Source organism: Falco punctatus, assembly GCF_963210335.1.
Source record: "Falco punctatus genome assembly, chromosome: 13".
Taxonomy (NCBI): domain Eukaryota; kingdom Metazoa; phylum Chordata; class Aves; order Falconiformes; family Falconidae; genus Falco; species Falco punctatus.
The window spans coordinates 5,289,092-5,306,954 of record NC_137593.1 but is presented as its reverse complement, the minus strand read 5'-3'; the positions used below and the strand labels follow the sequence as shown (position 1 = coordinate 5,306,954).

Genomic DNA, 17,863 nt, shown 5'->3' with positions numbered 1-17,863 from the left:
AAAAGCAAAACCTCGGTTCGCGTTTTTGGTGCTGAGCTTCCCCCTTGCGTTCCACTTCTGCTAGAACGGGGCTGGCCCCCGGCTGCCCAGCGCCGTGCTGCGGGGTGCCTGGTGGCCCCGTGGGACCCGCGCCCGCCGGCTGGCTGCCTTCGGCTTCTGACCACAGGGCAGCGCGGGGAGGGAAGCAAAGGCTCTTCCGTCTCAGTTTTGCAGGTTGCACTAGCACTTAAGCTCCCAGCAGTTACTGTGCGTTAAACACATGCTGTTTGAAGCTGTTTCCTGCCCTACCCTTGAAAAAAAGGAGAAATAATATTCCTCTGCTGTGATCTGGGGGCTCAGGAGGATTATGGTTCCTGGTGTGAACCCGCAATAGCAGCACCTGGATGCTCACTCCTCCTATCTTGTTTGCCGCGGCATTAGGATCACAAATCTCTTCTTACACTTGTTTAAACCACTGCAATTCCTTTTACTTCAGTGGATTACCCTAAATTTACTCCATCATAACTGCGAGCAGAGTCACCTTGCCTGCCATTGCTGCCTCTCAGCCCTGCAACCACCTCATCAGGGCACAGAGGTGGGACTGGTTTTCCCTACAGGAGAATTTTCTTACCTATTTTTATACCCTTGTTACAAAATAATTCCCTCTCTCACGGGCCAACCATTTCCCAAGAACACAGCCTGAGTGCCTGTGCTGCAAATGAGGGAATTTTATTCGGATTCAATATTCCTGGACTGCTGCTGAACCCCAGAGGCAGGCATAGCTGCTGCAGCTCTGCCACCCTCATCCGCAGGGATTCTACTCTGCTTCCCGGGGAAGCAAATCTGGAGCAGGAAATACTTTGGCATTGGTCTGAAAAGGGTCACAGATGTCCATGTGACAAAACACACTGCAATCAGATCCCTTTGTGCCCATTTGCAGCCTCTGGAGACTTCCCCGCTACATCTGCAAAACTGTGGGCTTGGTAGATCCTTCACAGCACGTGCTCTCCAAAACTCAAGGCAAATGACATTTTACAGCTGACCCGTGAACAGCTTTCCTATCAGTGTATCAATATAAACATTGATTAAATCCAGAGGCACAGCCTGTTGATAAAGCTGTTGATAACCCATAGGTGTAATTTGCTACAAAGTGTTCTCGAATACCAGCAAATGTACTTTCACAGTTACGCTTAGACCAACAGGTCATATTGGTTTAACTACACATAGTCCAGCCTTTAGAAAATATTACCCTTACCAATGTCACATTTGTCTCCAGTCTTCCCAGGTGGGCAAAGGCACTTCCCAGTCTCTGGATCACAAGGAGCATCCCCGCAGTCGCACTGGTGCTGGCACCTCTCTCCAAACCAGCCCCTGTCGCAGCCTGACAGCGAGAGTGCTTTTTTAGATGCACATATGAATGGCAAGATGTACATTAAGCCAGATGAGTTTCTCCAGGATGTCCCAGAGGAAAGCTCATAAACTCTCCACTGAAGCCAGTGTAAATGCCAAGTTTAATCAAGAATCGAACATAGTGGAATAGGCATAATATTTATATGAGTTCTCCTTATGTCGGGTCCGTCTAATCTAACCTATCAAACGTATCTGTAAATCTGTCCCAGAAATGTAACTGGCACTTATTTTTGTTTTTTAATTAGAACTCTCTAGAAGACCATTCCATAACACTCAACAGGTCTGACATACACCTATTTAATAATCTTATTTGGTTTTAGAAGTAAACTTAGAATCGGTAAAAGGGAGTTATTTTTAATAAACAACATATGAAACTCATTGCTGCAAGACATCACGGAGACCAGGACTTTCACTGCATTAATCGGAACCAGATTAGTTAATTTATAAGGAAATGAGAACACCCAGCTATGTAACAGGTAAACTATCCCAAATTCAGTGTTTCAGGATATTCATAAAGCTCAAAATAAGGAAGCAGCAGCTCTCAACAAACAAACATTTGAGTAATCACATGGGGCTTTTTGAGTTTTACTTTGGTTTTGATTCTTTGTTGGTTTTTTTTTTTCTTTTTCTTTTTTTTTTCTTGTCCGTCAGAGGGGTGCAAGTACCTTTTTCACAGTGGGCACCTTGATAACCCAAAGGACAAATGCACTGTCCTGTCACTGCATCGCAGGTTGCTCCATTTTGACAGGCACATGTGTGAAGACAGCTTAGCCCATAAAATCCAAGGGGGCACTCTGAAAAACAAGAGTATTGAGAAATGTTTATGAAGTAAAAACATACACCCCTTTAAAAACCTGTGTATTTTCCAGCCACGTTCCCCAGGAACTGACAAAAACTATATTTACCGTTAACAGTGCCGTGTGCTTTTTAAAACTTGTACCACGCCAGCATCAGAAATAGGCAAGTTACTCAGATCTGGAAGCAATCAGGTCATTCGGGACACCCCCAAACTTTTAACTGAACTGGCAAGGTGTTTACATGACTACTCCAAAGCCCCACATCCCATCACTGTTGGCAAACAGGGCACCTGGGCTGCCCCGGGTGCCGCCACTTACTGTGCTCACAGGAGTGGCCGTAGTAGCCCTCGGGGCATCGGCAGCAGCCCGTGAACCTGTCGCAGGTGCCGTTGTGCTGGCACGAGCAGTCCAAGCCACAGCCAGACCCATACTTCCCCGGGAGACATTCTGCTGGCAGGACACGGACAGAGTAACAGATGAACAAAACAAAAACATCACTGACCTCACCCAGAGAAGCTCTTATGTGATAGTTTGCATAGCTGATATGATGCCCATAGAATAACTTGCAGACCTAAAGAGAATGTTTGTTGTGAAGACACAGCATTTCTCTACAACTGTGATGTATATACGTACGTTGATCAGAAGTCTTTTATGTTACATAGGTGTTCAAACAGCCATTTCCTTGTACTCTTTATAGCCTGCCTTTACTAATTTGATGCTTCACGCAGTGTTGAACCTGCACCAGGTGTTCTAAAGCCACATAGTAAATAGCATAAATGGTATCTTCTATTTTTTCTTTATACCTACAGCGATATTTTCTTTTAGACACTCAGAAAGTGTGAAAGAAAACATGAAGCTTTTCCTCCTCTGTGTTATCATTGGAGTTCATGCTATTCCAATTCCTAATCAAGCCAGGAGGATCTCTTTTTCACACACAGCAACAGCCTTTCCCTGTATAATGAGATATCTGCTTATACAGAACTAAACACCTCTCAAATTATTGAAAGCCAAGTCATGCAAAAGTGACTGTGCCAATATAATTAACCTGGGCATCATTTCTGCATAAGTTAACTTCCCACTGCTGTGATAATTTGAATCTGGGCAGACCAACTTAAATAAGCATAGCCATCCAAATAATTAGATTCATAACTGCAAATGTCAGACAAGATCTTTCAAGAACACCACACCTAATCGCTAGGAAAAGGATGCTTGATTAGCTGTCTTTGATTTCTAGTCAAAACACACTCAAACCCACACTGCTGTGGAAATCAAGACTCAATTTCCCAACAACCTGGCTATCTCTGTCAAAAGACCAACAGTGAAGCTCTTTCTAGCGATGTCCCTTATATGATGTGTGCGTGTCTTTTCCCCGTGCCTGACTTCAGAGATGTTTCATCTAAGCATATCTATAAGATACCCCCATGACCTGCTGCTCCACGTGGTAGCACCTGCATGACTCTACCGAGGCTTTGCAACCCAAACGCAGCCTGTGAGTGGTTACAGAGATTCCAAGGAACAAAGAGATGTGAAGGCAGGTGGCTACCAACCCAAAGTTAGCCAGTTAATGGTGAACTTCACTTCCTTAGTGCCTGTCCACAGTAGTATTCACATTGTGAGCGGCTCCATGTAGTTAGCATCTTTCTTTTTTCCTTCCGACTCCTCCTCTGCACACACAGAGGCATGAAGTGGGTCTCTGAGTCTTCTCAGGTGCCAAGTGAAACAACTGCATGGAGGAAGGCTGCTAAAAAAGTGTCATTTCTATATGACACTTTTATATAGCAACACTCCCCTGTAACAACTAGTTCTTTGTAAACATACGCATGGATTTTGGGGTGGATACGCTACAGATGTCAGACAGAAAGCCTGTAAACAAGGGCCTGGGAGAACGCTGGGGAGATTGCACCATGGCAGTTACGATGTAATGAAGTTTGTCTTGAATGTGAACTCAGAACTACTCAGAACTAACTTTTTATATTTCATACCAGTAAACTCATGGTTTCTTGGGCATTTAAGTTGGTAACTATACAGATATCTCTTATCTAGAGAGAGAAATGGGAAGGTGGAAATTCAGAATGATTTTTGGGAGATGGACAGAAGGAAAGACATGGAAAGACTCAGGCTGGCAGGAGGGTTTCTGAGGTGAAAACTGAGCTTGTTCTGTTTAAGTATCCTTTGTCTTGTGTGAGGGAGAGCTGACGTGGAGAAGTAAGGGTGAGATAGCAGGACAGTCGCAATAGCTTTGGACAGATGTCAGAACTGTATTAGCAGGGAAGTCAATACATGGAAGTTCAACTGCAGTCCAGTCTGAGGGAAGAGAATAACAAGAGAGGATGTAACAAGAGAGGAGGGAGATGCAGGCTTCTGCTGACCTCGGAGAAGCACGTGAACGAAGATAAAAACAGCATTACCATGAACAAAAGAACACAAAAGTTCATGAAGGAAGATACAAAACAAGGTTCCCATGAACAAAAGAACAGCAGAATTGGACAGGACAAGAAAAGAGCCTGTGCAAAGGAATTTGAGAGTTACAGAGCAAGGCTCATGAGGAAACTGTTTCTGAAAAAAGACCTAAAGCTCTGACTAGGGGCAGTTCTGCATGAAAGATGCTACAGAGACAAATGCAGCTGGGACGGAGTCTACTTAAGTAAAACCTGTCCCCTTTTTTGGGTCTGTAGACACTGCCAACCCCTGCTTGAATGTACACATCCACTATCATCAAAGCAAAAAATCACCTTTCTCACACGATCTTCCTGTCCAGCCGAGCCCGCAAGTGCAGTTGCCATCCACATGGTCACAGATACCACCGTTCTGACAGGTACATGTCAGGTGGCAGTTGGGGCCATACTGTCCCTGGGGACACACTAACAGAAAATTAACAAAGTTTGAAAAAATAAATAAATTAGCATCCCCAAAAAGGATGAAGGTGACAGGGAATAAATAGAAACACATGCTCCCCACAGTATCCCAAGTGCCTGGTGTCTCCTGAGGGCTGTGGGACACTCTACTCCATGATTATTAGCAGTTTCACCCAAACGTTCTCGGTCTCACCATATCTCCTCACTTGGCTTGACTCCACATTTGCTCCTCTTGCTCTCCTGCCTTTGTCCCCTCTTAATTCATCCTCTTCAGCAAATCCTCTCCCTTCACTTTTATAGCTCAAGCAATTTGCTTCCAAATTTAGTCCCATCCATCCACAGCTCCCTCACACTGCTCGTGTTGTGTGCTACCAACCACCTTTTTTCCCATCTTTATGTTCTGTTTGGATTGAAGCCTCTGAAAGGAGTCACTGCAGCTTGGTGGAGAAACCAGTGCAATGGCAGCGAGTGTGGTGGAGCAAAGTGGTGAGACATGGGCAGGAAACGGGGGCAGGATAAAGGCAGGGTGAGGGAGCGGGGACGGACAGGGGCCGAGTACAGCAGACTGCAACGTTATCAAGCAAAGGCATTGGCAAGCACAGTTCTAACAATGTATGGCGCTGAGTTTTGTTTGCTGGTTGTTTTGAGTATGTCACCGACTGACGAGGTGACCCTGGGTCCCGCTTTGTTACCTTGCTGACAGCTGGGTCCCATTTGGCCAGGAGGACAGGTGCACTTGCCAGTCCGTGGGTCACACTGACCTTTACCACATGCACAGAACAGGGCGCAGTCCTTCCCGTGTCGGTTCTCAGGGCAAGCTGAAGGGAACACGGCCTTTTGTTAAACACGCTGGGTAGCCAGCGCCAGCTTTCATCCGTAACACTGGCAGGATCTTACAGGTAGAGCTGGCTTCATTTTTATTCCAGCTAATGTGCTTCAAAGGAACAACTATGAACCAAAAATCCATCCAAAGACACGACTGCTTCATCCTCTGAAACCTCACTAGAGTTTATAAATCTATCCATGGTTTCACCTAGAACATTTAGTAGGTTTCCTGCCAAAAAGATGAGTGCCCAGCTGCTCATCCTTGCAGCTAAAGACGTCTTTCCTTCCTTAATATTGATGGTGTCCTATGCTGAAGAGCAAAGCTAGAGGCTACCAAACATCGAAACATTGCTCTCCCTTGAATAAGCTGAACAGCCCTTCACAGAGATCATAGCTTTAGAAAAAGCACAGAAATTCAGCCACACAATTTAGCTCTAAAATACAGAAGTAAGAGTAGGGTTGCCATGGAGTCTTTACCAGTTTTGCCATGACAAAACTTGATCTTTTTCCCATTTATTGAAACTAATGGCACCATAGTGTGAAGCAAAATACTGAGACAATTTCTCAACCTAGAAATTTTGGACAGGAAGAAGGAACTTGAGCAATTCATGCTGAGCTGGCTCTAGAAATAAGCTTGGGCAAGCAGGTTGTAATCCTGGGATGAGTGTCCTTGCTTCTACGCACGCAGAAGAGAGGAAAATATTTTGCAAGAGATTTTTTACAAAGCTGGAATCCTGATTTACAATTCAAGGAGGAGGTAGCTGGGATCTGTCTGTTTTTCTACTGACAAGCTCTTATGCAGATTATTCCTCTGCTGTTTTTTGAAAGCAGCAGAACATGAGTGTTGGCTTACTTTTACTACAGTCGGCTCCAATGAAACCAGGCGCGCAGTCACACATTCCCGACGCAGGGTCGCAGTGGGCTCCATTCATGCATTTACAGGGGTTTTGGCAGTTCGAACCGTAAGTACCTTTTGGGCACCCTGTTTCAAAAGAGCAAAATAGCAATTAGGCAATGTTGTTACTGGGCTTCTTGCATTTAATGTCATAAGCACTTTGTTGCTTTCAACCCAAATGAGGTTTTCATTTTCTAACTATTCACTTCTGGAGGGCCAGGAGGAGGCACTGACCAGCAGATGGGTGCCCCGGGCAATGCACTCCGTGGGGCAGCAAGGCAGCGCTGCCTCGCGGTGTCAGACCCCTGGGGAGCTGCACCAACCGCTGCCACCAAGCCTGGTCTGACAGCTCCTGGCTCTGCCTGCTCCTCCCATGCCTCATAGGTGACAGTAACAAGAAAAGCAAGCCCAGTTCTTCAGAGGTTTTCCTCTTTCTGTTCCAAATCAACCTGTGCCCCCTTTCCCTCCCATGGCAGAGGTGGGGAGAGTTGGGGCCCTGGTCCCCCTTCCTTTGGGCAGCAACAGCCTGGTTTGCCTGAGATGGTGAGAAGCCGTATCTGCGCCTTTCAGCAGACCAGTTATGGAGCAGTTCTTGTCTTCTAAAAATGTTTACGTTGGAGAAAATTTGTTTCCTCTATAATCTACTCCTTCCCTTCAAACTGGAGCTGCCATTGCTCTGGCACGTCTAGTGGGCTGTGGATGGAAGACTATGAAAACCTGCACATGACAATAAGAGGGAATTTCAGAAGACACCTTCTCAGAAGGTAGATACAGGAGAAAGATGGTTTAAATGCAAATCCAGAAAATTCTTTGAGGAAAAACCCAAAACATCTCTATTTTGTAATAACCAGAAGAAACATTAGACCTGGATGGATTGCTGGGCCAGTGTTACGTAGCAACCAGCTGTCCATGAAGAGGTTTTCCAGGTGGTCACGGGTATTTTTAGACAGCTAACACTGAAGGAGCACTGAATACAACATCAGGAAGACACAAATGCATCTGCCACGCTTGGCTCACATCTTCAAGATACTCTTTAGAGTGACAGAGGCTGCAAATGAGGAAAATAGCTGGGCAGAGCTGCTACACACGTGCCTCTGTCTGCCAGGGCTGCCTTCAGCACGGTACCACCAGATTCTGGAGATGCAGGTTATTCTCTTAATTTTCCAGTGTACTGGAAAAGGGAGAAGCTGCTGCTTTTAGAGCAACATGATCGTCATTGAACAGTTACACCAGTGTTACTACCTCTACATGTCACTTCTTTGCTCCTTCCTTCCCTCTCTTCCCTGGTAAAAGGAAGCCTATGGCTACTTTGGAAATCTGGTTGAATATAATATTTGTACATGTCTCCAAGCAACAGATCTCTCACAATCTGTGCATAAATAGATTTATGTATTTTCTCTCTTTCCTGAAGGCATGCAGGCATGGGCTGAGTGGCTGGAGAAATCTCTAGATTTTTGAACTATTCAATAGAGAGGGAGAGCTTATGGTGAAGCTTTAAAGGGATACCTTTTAAAATAAAACTGAAAATTGGATTCTGCTCAAATCAGGATAGCAGATCATCAGGACTAAACAGATACACACTTTTATTACATGCAGATACTCTCCCCAGCCCTTCTCAACCATGGCTTCTTCTCAATGAATACTTCGTCATCAGTGCTTCCATCTGTCAGCACAGAAAATCTGTTTCATGTGCAAACCCTGGCATCACAGAGTAACATCTCTGCAACCCTGCAACATCTATTTCATTTTGACCAAGATGTGAAGTTAAAGATACACCCAGATTCAATTATTTAATTGGACTCTTAAGTTAATTTCTCTTTCTCCTCTTTTTCCCTTTGGTCATCATTTGGCTTTTTTATTTTAGTTCTGTTTCCCACACTCCCAAACACGTTGCTTCTCCCTGGCAAAGCTTTCAGAGTTCGTTCCTCAGCTCAAGACTGGCAAGAACTGCTCCGTTACTGAAAGGGATGCAGTAATTCCTTCCTTCCCAATTTATTTACCCTTGCAGGATTTTATTTATTTCGATCCAATCGGAAGCAGCACAAGCAGGGCAAAACCATCAGCTGCGACGCTCATGTGATTATTAACAAGGCCATCTCATCTGTTACTACTTTGCAGCAGAACTTCTATGCAGACAGCTAGGGCATTTACACAGTGTCCTGCCCTTTCAGTAGGCTCTGCCTGTATAAAGAGGGTTAGCCTCTAACCACCAGTTATCTCATAAAGACATTTTCTAATTTAACAGTTTCCTGTGCATCTGACATGTTTTTCTGAGAACAGCAGGAGCAGCAGCCAGATTTCTAACTTATTTCCTAATTTTTTCCTTCTGGTTTGAGTGGGTTTGCCATGACCAAGAGCTCCTAAATTTTTTCATACCAACTGGTCTTTTCTTACCTACATCATTAATTGCATTTCCAAAAAAATAACTTCTGGAGCATCCCGTTACCCACACCTTGAAGGTGAAGCTGGTGAAGTCTTTCTGGCTCAGGGTTCACCCAGCCCAGTAAATGTCACAGAGAGATAAAAAAACACATGGGTTTTTTTATCCATTACAACACCACTTACTGCTTTTTATTCATAACTTCACTCAAGTAGATCTGCCCGTCCACCGAGTTATGGACAATTGATGGGAACCTTATTGCTAGTTTGTCTGCTTCCTCTGGATCCTGCCAAGAGACTGTTTCAGCTCTTCACTCCAAAATTTGAGAACATGAAAGCCTCGTTGCTCTTGGCTCCTGGAAATTTGACTTCCCAGCCAACTACACCTTTTATAGATACTTTCGTGAACCTTTTTTCACAGTACTATAAATATAGCAACAGTTGCCAGAAACCATTTCCAGCAGCATCCAACCACATGTTGACTGGACTGAAGCCCATTTCACGTCTTTGGGAGTGGCTCCCTATGCTGTTTTTAATATTATATTGAAAGCTTCTTCATGCTGGAGCAGCCCCAGTTCTCCCTGTAGTGAGGATGGTGGGAACATGGAGTATTCCCACCAGTCACGCTAGCTATCCTTGGTTATCAGACAGTCACTGCAGAATCGGGTCCACAATCTTTCACTCCGTTGACCTAAACCTAAAAATAACTCACACTTCAGCTGTTTTCCTTCCATTTTTGTGTCTGTCTATGCAATGGTCAGAGTGGCATAAGGGAGAAGAGCTAAAAAACCCCCAAGACAAGACAAATTTTCTCTCTCTGTGAACCTCCCACATTCCATTATGTCTCTAGTAAATGTTTAACAAAACTGTATCAATCAAATGGGAATTTGCTGCGCAAGATACTGTGTATTTTTGGAATCTAAGAAAACACCATGCCATGAAGGCTCACGTCTCATACGCTATAGGTTTAATCCTAGCTACACAGAAGACCATGGCAAAATCCCCTCTGAATACAATGAAACAGATTTCATTTTTGTAAGTAATTTCTTTTACATCAGAACTTCAGTGTAATTATTAATGCTTTAAATGTTTAAATTCTGAAATAAAAACTTAAGGATCTAAGCAAGCTTGAGGACATTAACTATAATCTATAGAAATTTAGTAGTACATGCACAGGTAATGACTGCTGAAAGATTGCTACATAAAAGTAATAGGCTAACCATGATTAAGTCTTTTAAAATGATACTGTTAAATAGTTGATCTCCACTACTGCTGTACTATAATATTTATTATAATCTAATGTATAATGGATCCAGATGGCTTTAACCTGGATGTTGAAGGCTGGATTTCAATCTCACGTACAGCGAGAACTGATGTACAAAGGACGATAGAATCAATCCTTAAATTTATATTTGTATTTTAAAGAATAACTTGTGATGACATGACAGTAATACAAATGCCCATCTCTAAAATGAGGCTCTTTCCTATTTCTACTCTAGGAACAAAGCACAGGTTTAACCCTTACTAGAGCTGCATATATTGCAGCTGGCCTTTATGTCGAAATTGTCACCCAAAAAAAGCAAGTGAACCAAAGAGAGCGCCGCGCTGGATTCCTACGAAAGGAAAATCAGTGTTCACCAAAGAGAACAAGACTAAGCTTGAAAGACTACAGCTTTTTTTTTTTTTTTTTTTAAAAAAAACAACCAAACAAACCCACAACAAAAACCCGAGACCATTACAAGCCATGAAGTAAAAACAAAATTAAAGTTGTAAATAAAAAGGTAATTGACTGTCTCCTTTATTGGATATGTAGGTATATGTTTCTTATCAATTGCCACATTCCACCAGAAACCAACTTTACAGATGTCCTAAAAAACCAGCCTAAGGCATGTGGATCTGGGAATATTTTTTATGATGGAGTGCTTGGCCAATTGGCATTTTGTCCTCCACACTAGTCACCATTTTTCAATCTAGAGTAACAATTTGTTTAATTTGATTGTTCCTCAGAAGGTCCTACAACTCAAGTGACTTTATGAATCCCTTAGATTTACTGCCAATTGCAGCTTGTTGTTTTGCAATAACCATTTGTCCTCACTTGAGCACACAGAGATTTTGGGAAGTGTTTTGGCCTAGGTATTGGAAAATGAAAGAGCTGCAGGTGTAGCTGCAGAGGAGAGGTGTAAATGCAGAGGATGATAGTGATATCCTTCAGCATGGCATGAAATTGAAAATAATTTAGCTAGTAAATGAGTCTTTCTTTTTTTTTAACAGGTATTTTGATTATTGTAAATTAACACAAACTATGCTTTCTTTCTCTCAGTCAGCGCTGAATATACTGGCACAGATGAACTCCAAGTGCCAGCACATGCTGCTGTGTAACTCAGTCCTGGGCATCCCACAAAGATACTCACGGAGGTGGCAGCGGGCCCCGAAGTACCCCGGGCGGCACGCACAGTCGCCGGTCACCGGGTGACATTCCTCATTCTCAGCAGAGCACTGACATACTCGGTTACAGTTCTTACCATACGTGCCCGGTGGACAAGCTTGGGGAAGAGGAAATGTAAACCAATAAATTAAATTTGTCTTGGTAAATATAACACTCAAACAAAGAGCGAGCTCAAATTTATTAAATAAAATCCCTGCCTACAGAACGACGCTCTCCTCCGGGACTTTGGATTTATTACATTTACTTGGGGGTTACTTCACTGCTTGATTTTGTTTCGTTCAGTCAATTTGTGCCCAACTGTCAAGAGCCAGATACAATTTTCTTGTCACTAGAAAAAATCATAGGGAAATGTCAGGTAAAATTGACTAAAATAACAGTGTAATTCACAAGGGACCAGACATTGGATAAAGACATTCTACCTTTTGCGGGGAGTTTAAACTTGCAAAGCTGCTGTAGCCCCAGCATCTTCACGGGTTTCATTTTGCCTGTTGACAGCCACATTGCCTACAGGTTTTGGACTTCCCACGTCTAATTCTTACATCTCACTTCCATTAAGTTGCCCTGGTTGTGGGTCAGGATTTAGAGTCCTTTAGTGGAGGATATGGGACACCAATGTCAATTCTTTTAATTCTTTTTTTTTTATTTGTTTTGGTTGTTTTTTTTTTCTTTTTGCTTGAGCGCTGCTCAGGCGAAGCATTGTAAGGAAGAACAAAGTCAAAATTATGCAGCTGCGGTCACAGAACAAACCTGCTTTCAAAGACAGCTCCAGACAGCCAAACTCAACACTGACGAAAAACCAGATAATGACATTTCCACGAGCTCCGACAGCAGGAATAGATGGTCCCTCACGGGGACAAGGCCAGCAGAAAGCAGAGCTGCTGCCTTACCCACGGCACAGCAATGGCCACGGGCAGGAGCCGGGCTCTGCTGGCACCTCCTCAGTCAGTTTTGATCCAGTTTAGCCCCAGCTGCTCCCTGCCAGCCTGGGAGCTGCAAACAGAGAGAGGGCAAACGCCGCCAGCCCAGACTGTGCCAGGCACGGAGGTCAGAGCCAGCCAAACCACTTAGGCGAGTGACAAGCAGCCCTGGTCCATCTCCACTGCTGCGAGGTTGCTGCCTCCTCCCTCTTCAGGCATTATATCATCAAGTTTTTCTTTAAGAAATTAATTTCTTAATTTACAAGGGAAGTATTTGCATTCTTATAACAAACTTACTTTTCTCACAGCCGTAGCCGGTGAATCCTGGAGGACAGCCGCAGGCGCCCGTCAGGGAATGGCAGGGGGTACCCACGGGACACCGGCATCGCTGGGCACAGCCCACGCCGTAGCGGCCGGGCAAGCAAGCTGCAACGATGCAAACCATCCTTGTTAGGGTACAAGGCAGGGGCCAGGCACGATGCTGCAAAGCTACCCCCCCTCCAGCTACCCCCCATCCCCGCGAGCTGTCCTCAGCTCTAGATCTGGGAGGAATGTACGCACCGACATTGACCTCCTGTCGTAATGCCCAGCAGACACTCACGTTTGTCACAGTGCCTCCCTCGCCATCCCTTTTCACAGTGACACGCTCCAGTTTGGTGGTGGCAGGACAAGGCGTGTACGCAGTCACAGTGCTCCTCGCACTGCTTGCCAAACAGTCCCGGGGGGCAGACTGCGAGGAGAAGCAGAGAGAGCAACAGTTCCTCCCGCTGCCCGGAGAGCATCCGTCGCTGGCAAACGAGCCAATATTGTTGTTCGTGCACATGGCGATGTATACTTAGAAGACTGAACGCCCAGAAAATATCTTTGAAATAATATATTAAAAATACTAAAAGCATTTAGTGTTGGCTATTAATGACTCCACACATGAATGTTTGCAATGACTTAGTCATAGTCTAGAGTACAAATCCAGGTGATGCCTACAGAGATGGTGATGCCACTCACTTTTACATACACAATCACACACAGACAAAGTGACAGGAGTTTGAACAGAGAAAATACGTTGTGTCCATGTACTGTTTCCGACCTCACAGGTCTCGGCAAAGCGATCAAAGAGGAAGCAAGGCCTGAAGAAAAGGAAGGTGGGCACTGCAAAGACTTTACAGCTCACACTGGTGGCTGAGGCTTTGTGAATCCTCAGCACCTCAGGAGACATCAGAAAATTTCTTGTGGCTTGCAAAAATCACAGCACCTCAGTGGCCAAACTGAAAGCACGTTTCAAGTCAGCTGATACCTACTGCTTACAAGATTTCTATTTCAGGGATTTACATGGCTCTAAACATGCCAGACAGCTATGTCAAATCTGAGCAATTTGGACCACATGCAAGATCGATACAAGCTGAACCATTACAGCTCAGTTTGCTGAGCACCTCTCAATGACCCTCAGAGGTGCAGCAGCATATGGCTGATCTGGCAAACCCTTCCTACAACTCGCTCCTTTTTATATGTTCTTGCTTGTACCCGTGAGGTAGAGTAATAACCTTCATTTTCTTCGCAGGCAGGGAACAAAAGTAGGAGGAAATAAAATGATTTGGACAAGGGCATATATTTGTGGTTGGGCAGAGACCTGCCTGCAGGGCTCCTGAGACACATGGTGAGCACCGACACTGGCATTATTTCTTTTTGGCCTATGGAACACTGGAAAAGTAAGATACAAAATGGAAATGGACTTCACGTTGTGGAGGGAAATGGCTGATTGCAGAAAAGGATGTTAAAAAAAAGCATCTGCAGAAGGAACTTCCCTTACCAGCATCACAGTTGTCCCCAGTCCAGCCAGCGCGGCAGATGCATTTCCCCGAGCGCTGGTCACAAACACCATGGTGGCAGCTGCAGTTCTGCTGACAGCCCTCTCCGTACCTCCCATCCCCACACTCTGAAATGAGATGGGGGAGACTGATGGGGGGGGGGTGGGGGTGGGGGGTGGGGGTGGAGCAGAGCAGGCTGGAGGGGCTCCCAGAAGAACACACTGAGGACTCTGAAATATGGTGAGCCACCTAAGCTGGTCCTAAAAACTGCAGTGAGGGAGATTTTTAAGCCTCCCTTGACAAAATTCTCTAGAAACACATTATTTTCCTCTTGGAGAATTTCTTTTATTGTTTTTTTTCTCATCAAATGGAGTTTACTACACATCTTCCTTGTTCCCAAGGGACAGAGAATAGCTTATTTCTCTTCTCCGTGCAGCCAGTTTCTAGCACCATGGTATGTCCGCGTGCCCACACCGTATCTCCCCTCAGCTTTAGTCTCTGGCCAAATAATCTGAATTTTTTCAGCCTCTCCACACCTGGTGCTCTCCAGCCCTCTTGCCCCTCCTCTCTTTCTTTTTCTGGACTGTCTCAAACCACACCTCAACAGTACTGGATTTCCTTGCAAAGTGACTGAAATGAGGTGCTAGAGGAGGGGAGGATGTGATGATACTCACCCAACTCACACGCTATCCCAGTCCAACCCTGGGGACAGAGGCACTCGCCTGTCACACGGTCACACGTTGCTTGGCCATGGCAGACACAGCGCTGTAGGCAGTTTGCACCATACCATCCGGGAGGACAGGCTGCGGAGAGGAGGTAGGACAAAAGCCCTCCGTTAAGAAGTGCAGGAGAAGGAGGCAGGTTAAACACAACCTCTCCCAGCTTACACCCCTTCTTGCCCTGGTGATCATGGAGATACGGCGGGAGGTACAGAAGAGTACAAATGGGCCACGACTGATGGAATTACACAGACCAGTGTAAAACTGGTCTGGGAACAAAACAGGTGATGAAGGGAATTTGCTATGACCCACCAAATAACCTTGAGATTTGCTGTTTGCACCTACAAAACCCACAGAACCATAGAATCATTTAGGTTGGAAAGGACCTTAGAGATCATCAAGTCCAACCACTAACCCAGCACTGCCGAGCCCACCACTAAGCCATGTCCCTAAGCACCACATCTACGTGGTTTTTTTAAACTCCTCCAGGGATAGTGATTGCACCACCTCCCTGGGCAGCCTGTGCCAATGCTCGACCACCCTTTCCATGAAGAAATTTTTCCTAATACCCAACCTAAACCTCCCCTGGTGCAGCTTGAGGCTCTTTCCTCTTGCTCTGTTGCTAGTTACCTGAGAGAAGAGACTGACCCCCACCTTATTACAACCTCCTTCCAGGCAGCTGTAGAGAGCAGTAAGATCCCCCCTGGGCCCCTTTTCTCCAGGCTGAACCCCCCCAGCTCCCACCCACCAGACTGGTGCCCCAGCCCCTTCCCCAGCTCTGTTGCCCATATCCAGACGTGCCCCAGCACCGCAGCATCCCTCTTGTAGCGAGGGGCCCAAAACATCTCTTTGTGCTGAGAAAGCTGGTGAGACTCAAGGAGCTACTGAATTGCCTGGTTTTAGGTTTTCTTTGTACAGTCCTCTTAAAATCACAATTCCTTTTCTAAGTGATCCTGCTACCCACAGCTGGCTGACGACATTTCACAGTTGACCTAATTTTAATTAAGCAAGTTTATTAATTCCCATCACAATCAGTTCCTATGGATAGAACCTATTTTTTTTTGACACAAAAAATACCTCCATCATGTGCTAGAGTGGTACCTTTGTAAGATGTTAACATCTTACATAACAGTAAAAAGTTCTCACTCTGCAAGAGCAGTCACCAGAGGATGGCTCACCCAGCCTTGTACACTTGGTCTACACCTCCTTACTTCCAAAGAGAAAAGAAATCCCCCAGCATATCATTAAATAGAAAGGGAATGTTTGACAATGTCTTCATATTTGAGAACGGCTTAACTTTTGCTTTGGTTTTGTATTTGAGGTCTTCACAGAAACCAGAAAATTTTAGGTTGTGTCACACATGTAATCAAGAAAAATTTGGTGCTTTCCCAATATTTTATTCCTTCATTGAAAGGGCTCTTCCTGTTAGCTTTTAAAGGAGGACCCACTTAAATGACATATTCCTCTACCCTGCCAGCTTCCACCCCCTCTCCCCAGCCGTCCTCTCGGTTCGCTGAAGAGCAGCTGCTGCTTGCGTGGAGGTGCTGACTCCAAAGCCCAGCTCAATCAGGAGCACCTGCAGCAGCATCCCCAGCTCTGTGGCACTGTTTATGGTGTCATGTACCTCATGGCAGAGGCACAGAAAAGGGAGCCTTCTGCAACGGGGATGGACAGACTTTTTCTGGAGGCTTGGGTGCAGGGGGTTAGGATGTGTGACATAAGTCTTAGCGCAGTCTTTCTTTGCCAGCCTCTTTTTTTAAGGCTACTTGGAGTTGGGCTTGTGCTTGAGTCAAACGTATCAGCCCAATTGCCAAGGCTGGAAGTCCCAAGGCCTTTCACATGTTCTGGATTTAGCCTATGTCTGTCTGGGACAGCATACGGTAATGATGAGGATCAGTTGGGCACAGGATGGTAGAGCAGGCCATAGAAAAGAAACAGAGTTTTATTTCAGTGTCATAACTGGGGATTTTGTGGACCTTTTCTCTCTTAATCAGCCTTCAAAATCAGCTCTCTTTCAGTTTATGACTCTGTTTCAACCCTCCCTGCCCCATGCACACTGAGCTCCTACAACATAGTGTCACAGATTTACGTAATGGACTGATTCACATCACTGTGCGGATATAAAACCAGTGACAACACAGGGCAATGAGCTGATAATTAAAATATCAATGAATCCCCCTGAGCAGAAATTTTCTTTTCCCCTTGGATTTCCAACTTTACCCTCTTGGCAGGTGGCTCCTTTCCACCCTGGGCTACAAAGGCACGTCCCGGTGATGTGATGACAGAGCGCTCCGTTGTGACAGTGACAAGCGTGGCTGCAGCCTGGCCCGTAGCTGTCCCCCTGGCAGGCTGCAACGAGAGAAGTCCAAAAAACCCATCAAGAAGCATCAAAGGTGGCATCGGACACAGCAAACCTGAGCCACAACCCAGCACGAAGGAAATTAGTTTGGAAGTGGCTTCCAACAACACGCTTTTCCACATCATAAGGGTGTCTAAGTCTGTATATTAACCATGCTTGACACTAAATAACGTGGCTTAAAAATATGTATCATAGCACATTCTGAAGAGGTTTTTATCAAAGGGCAGGATCGCTCGGGTGATGGATCAGCTGTCATCCCCTGCCCTGCGGAATGTCTTTGTGCTAAACTAATGGTCCAGCAGAACCGCCAGCTTGACAGCCTGGGTATTTATTTGCATCCTGGTAAGAGAACTGACAACTTCATTGTTTTCAGTGTTCATTTTTCACAGCTGGATGCCTTCGCTCACCCAGAGTCTCATTCTTTGGTCAGAGAGGGGTGATATTTTCAATGCATTCAGTTAAGCAGCTGGCTCCCAGGTG

At 45.2% G+C, this 17,863-nt stretch overlaps 1 protein-coding gene across 2 annotated transcripts in view; it reads right to left on the bottom strand.

Annotated features, from left to right (window-relative positions):
- Positions 1–17,863, bottom strand: part of LOC308072425 (uncharacterized protein) — a 222,514-nt gene that overhangs the window by 23,415 nt on the left and 181,236 nt on the right. For both annotated transcript variants that reach the window (XM_080409251.1, XM_080409250.1), the window contains 12 exons: positions 17,245–17,373; positions 14,980–15,108; positions 14,308–14,433; positions 13,105–13,233; positions 12,801–12,929; positions 11,552–11,683; positions 6,720–6,848; positions 5,734–5,859; positions 4,919–5,047; positions 2,505–2,633; positions 2,055–2,183; positions 1,235–1,360 (listed from right to left, as the gene is read on the bottom strand). In XM_080409251.1, the coding sequence (XP_080265377.1) occupies positions 1,235–1,360; positions 2,055–2,183; positions 2,505–2,633; positions 4,919–5,047; positions 5,734–5,859; positions 6,720–6,848; positions 11,552–11,683; positions 12,801–12,929; positions 13,105–13,233; positions 14,308–14,433; positions 14,980–15,108; positions 17,245–17,373 (1,542 nt within the window). The remainder of the gene's footprint in view (positions 1–1,234; positions 1,361–2,054; positions 2,184–2,504; positions 2,634–4,918; positions 5,048–5,733; positions 5,860–6,719; positions 6,849–11,551; positions 11,684–12,800; positions 12,930–13,104; positions 13,234–14,307; positions 14,434–14,979; positions 15,109–17,244; positions 17,374–17,863) is intronic.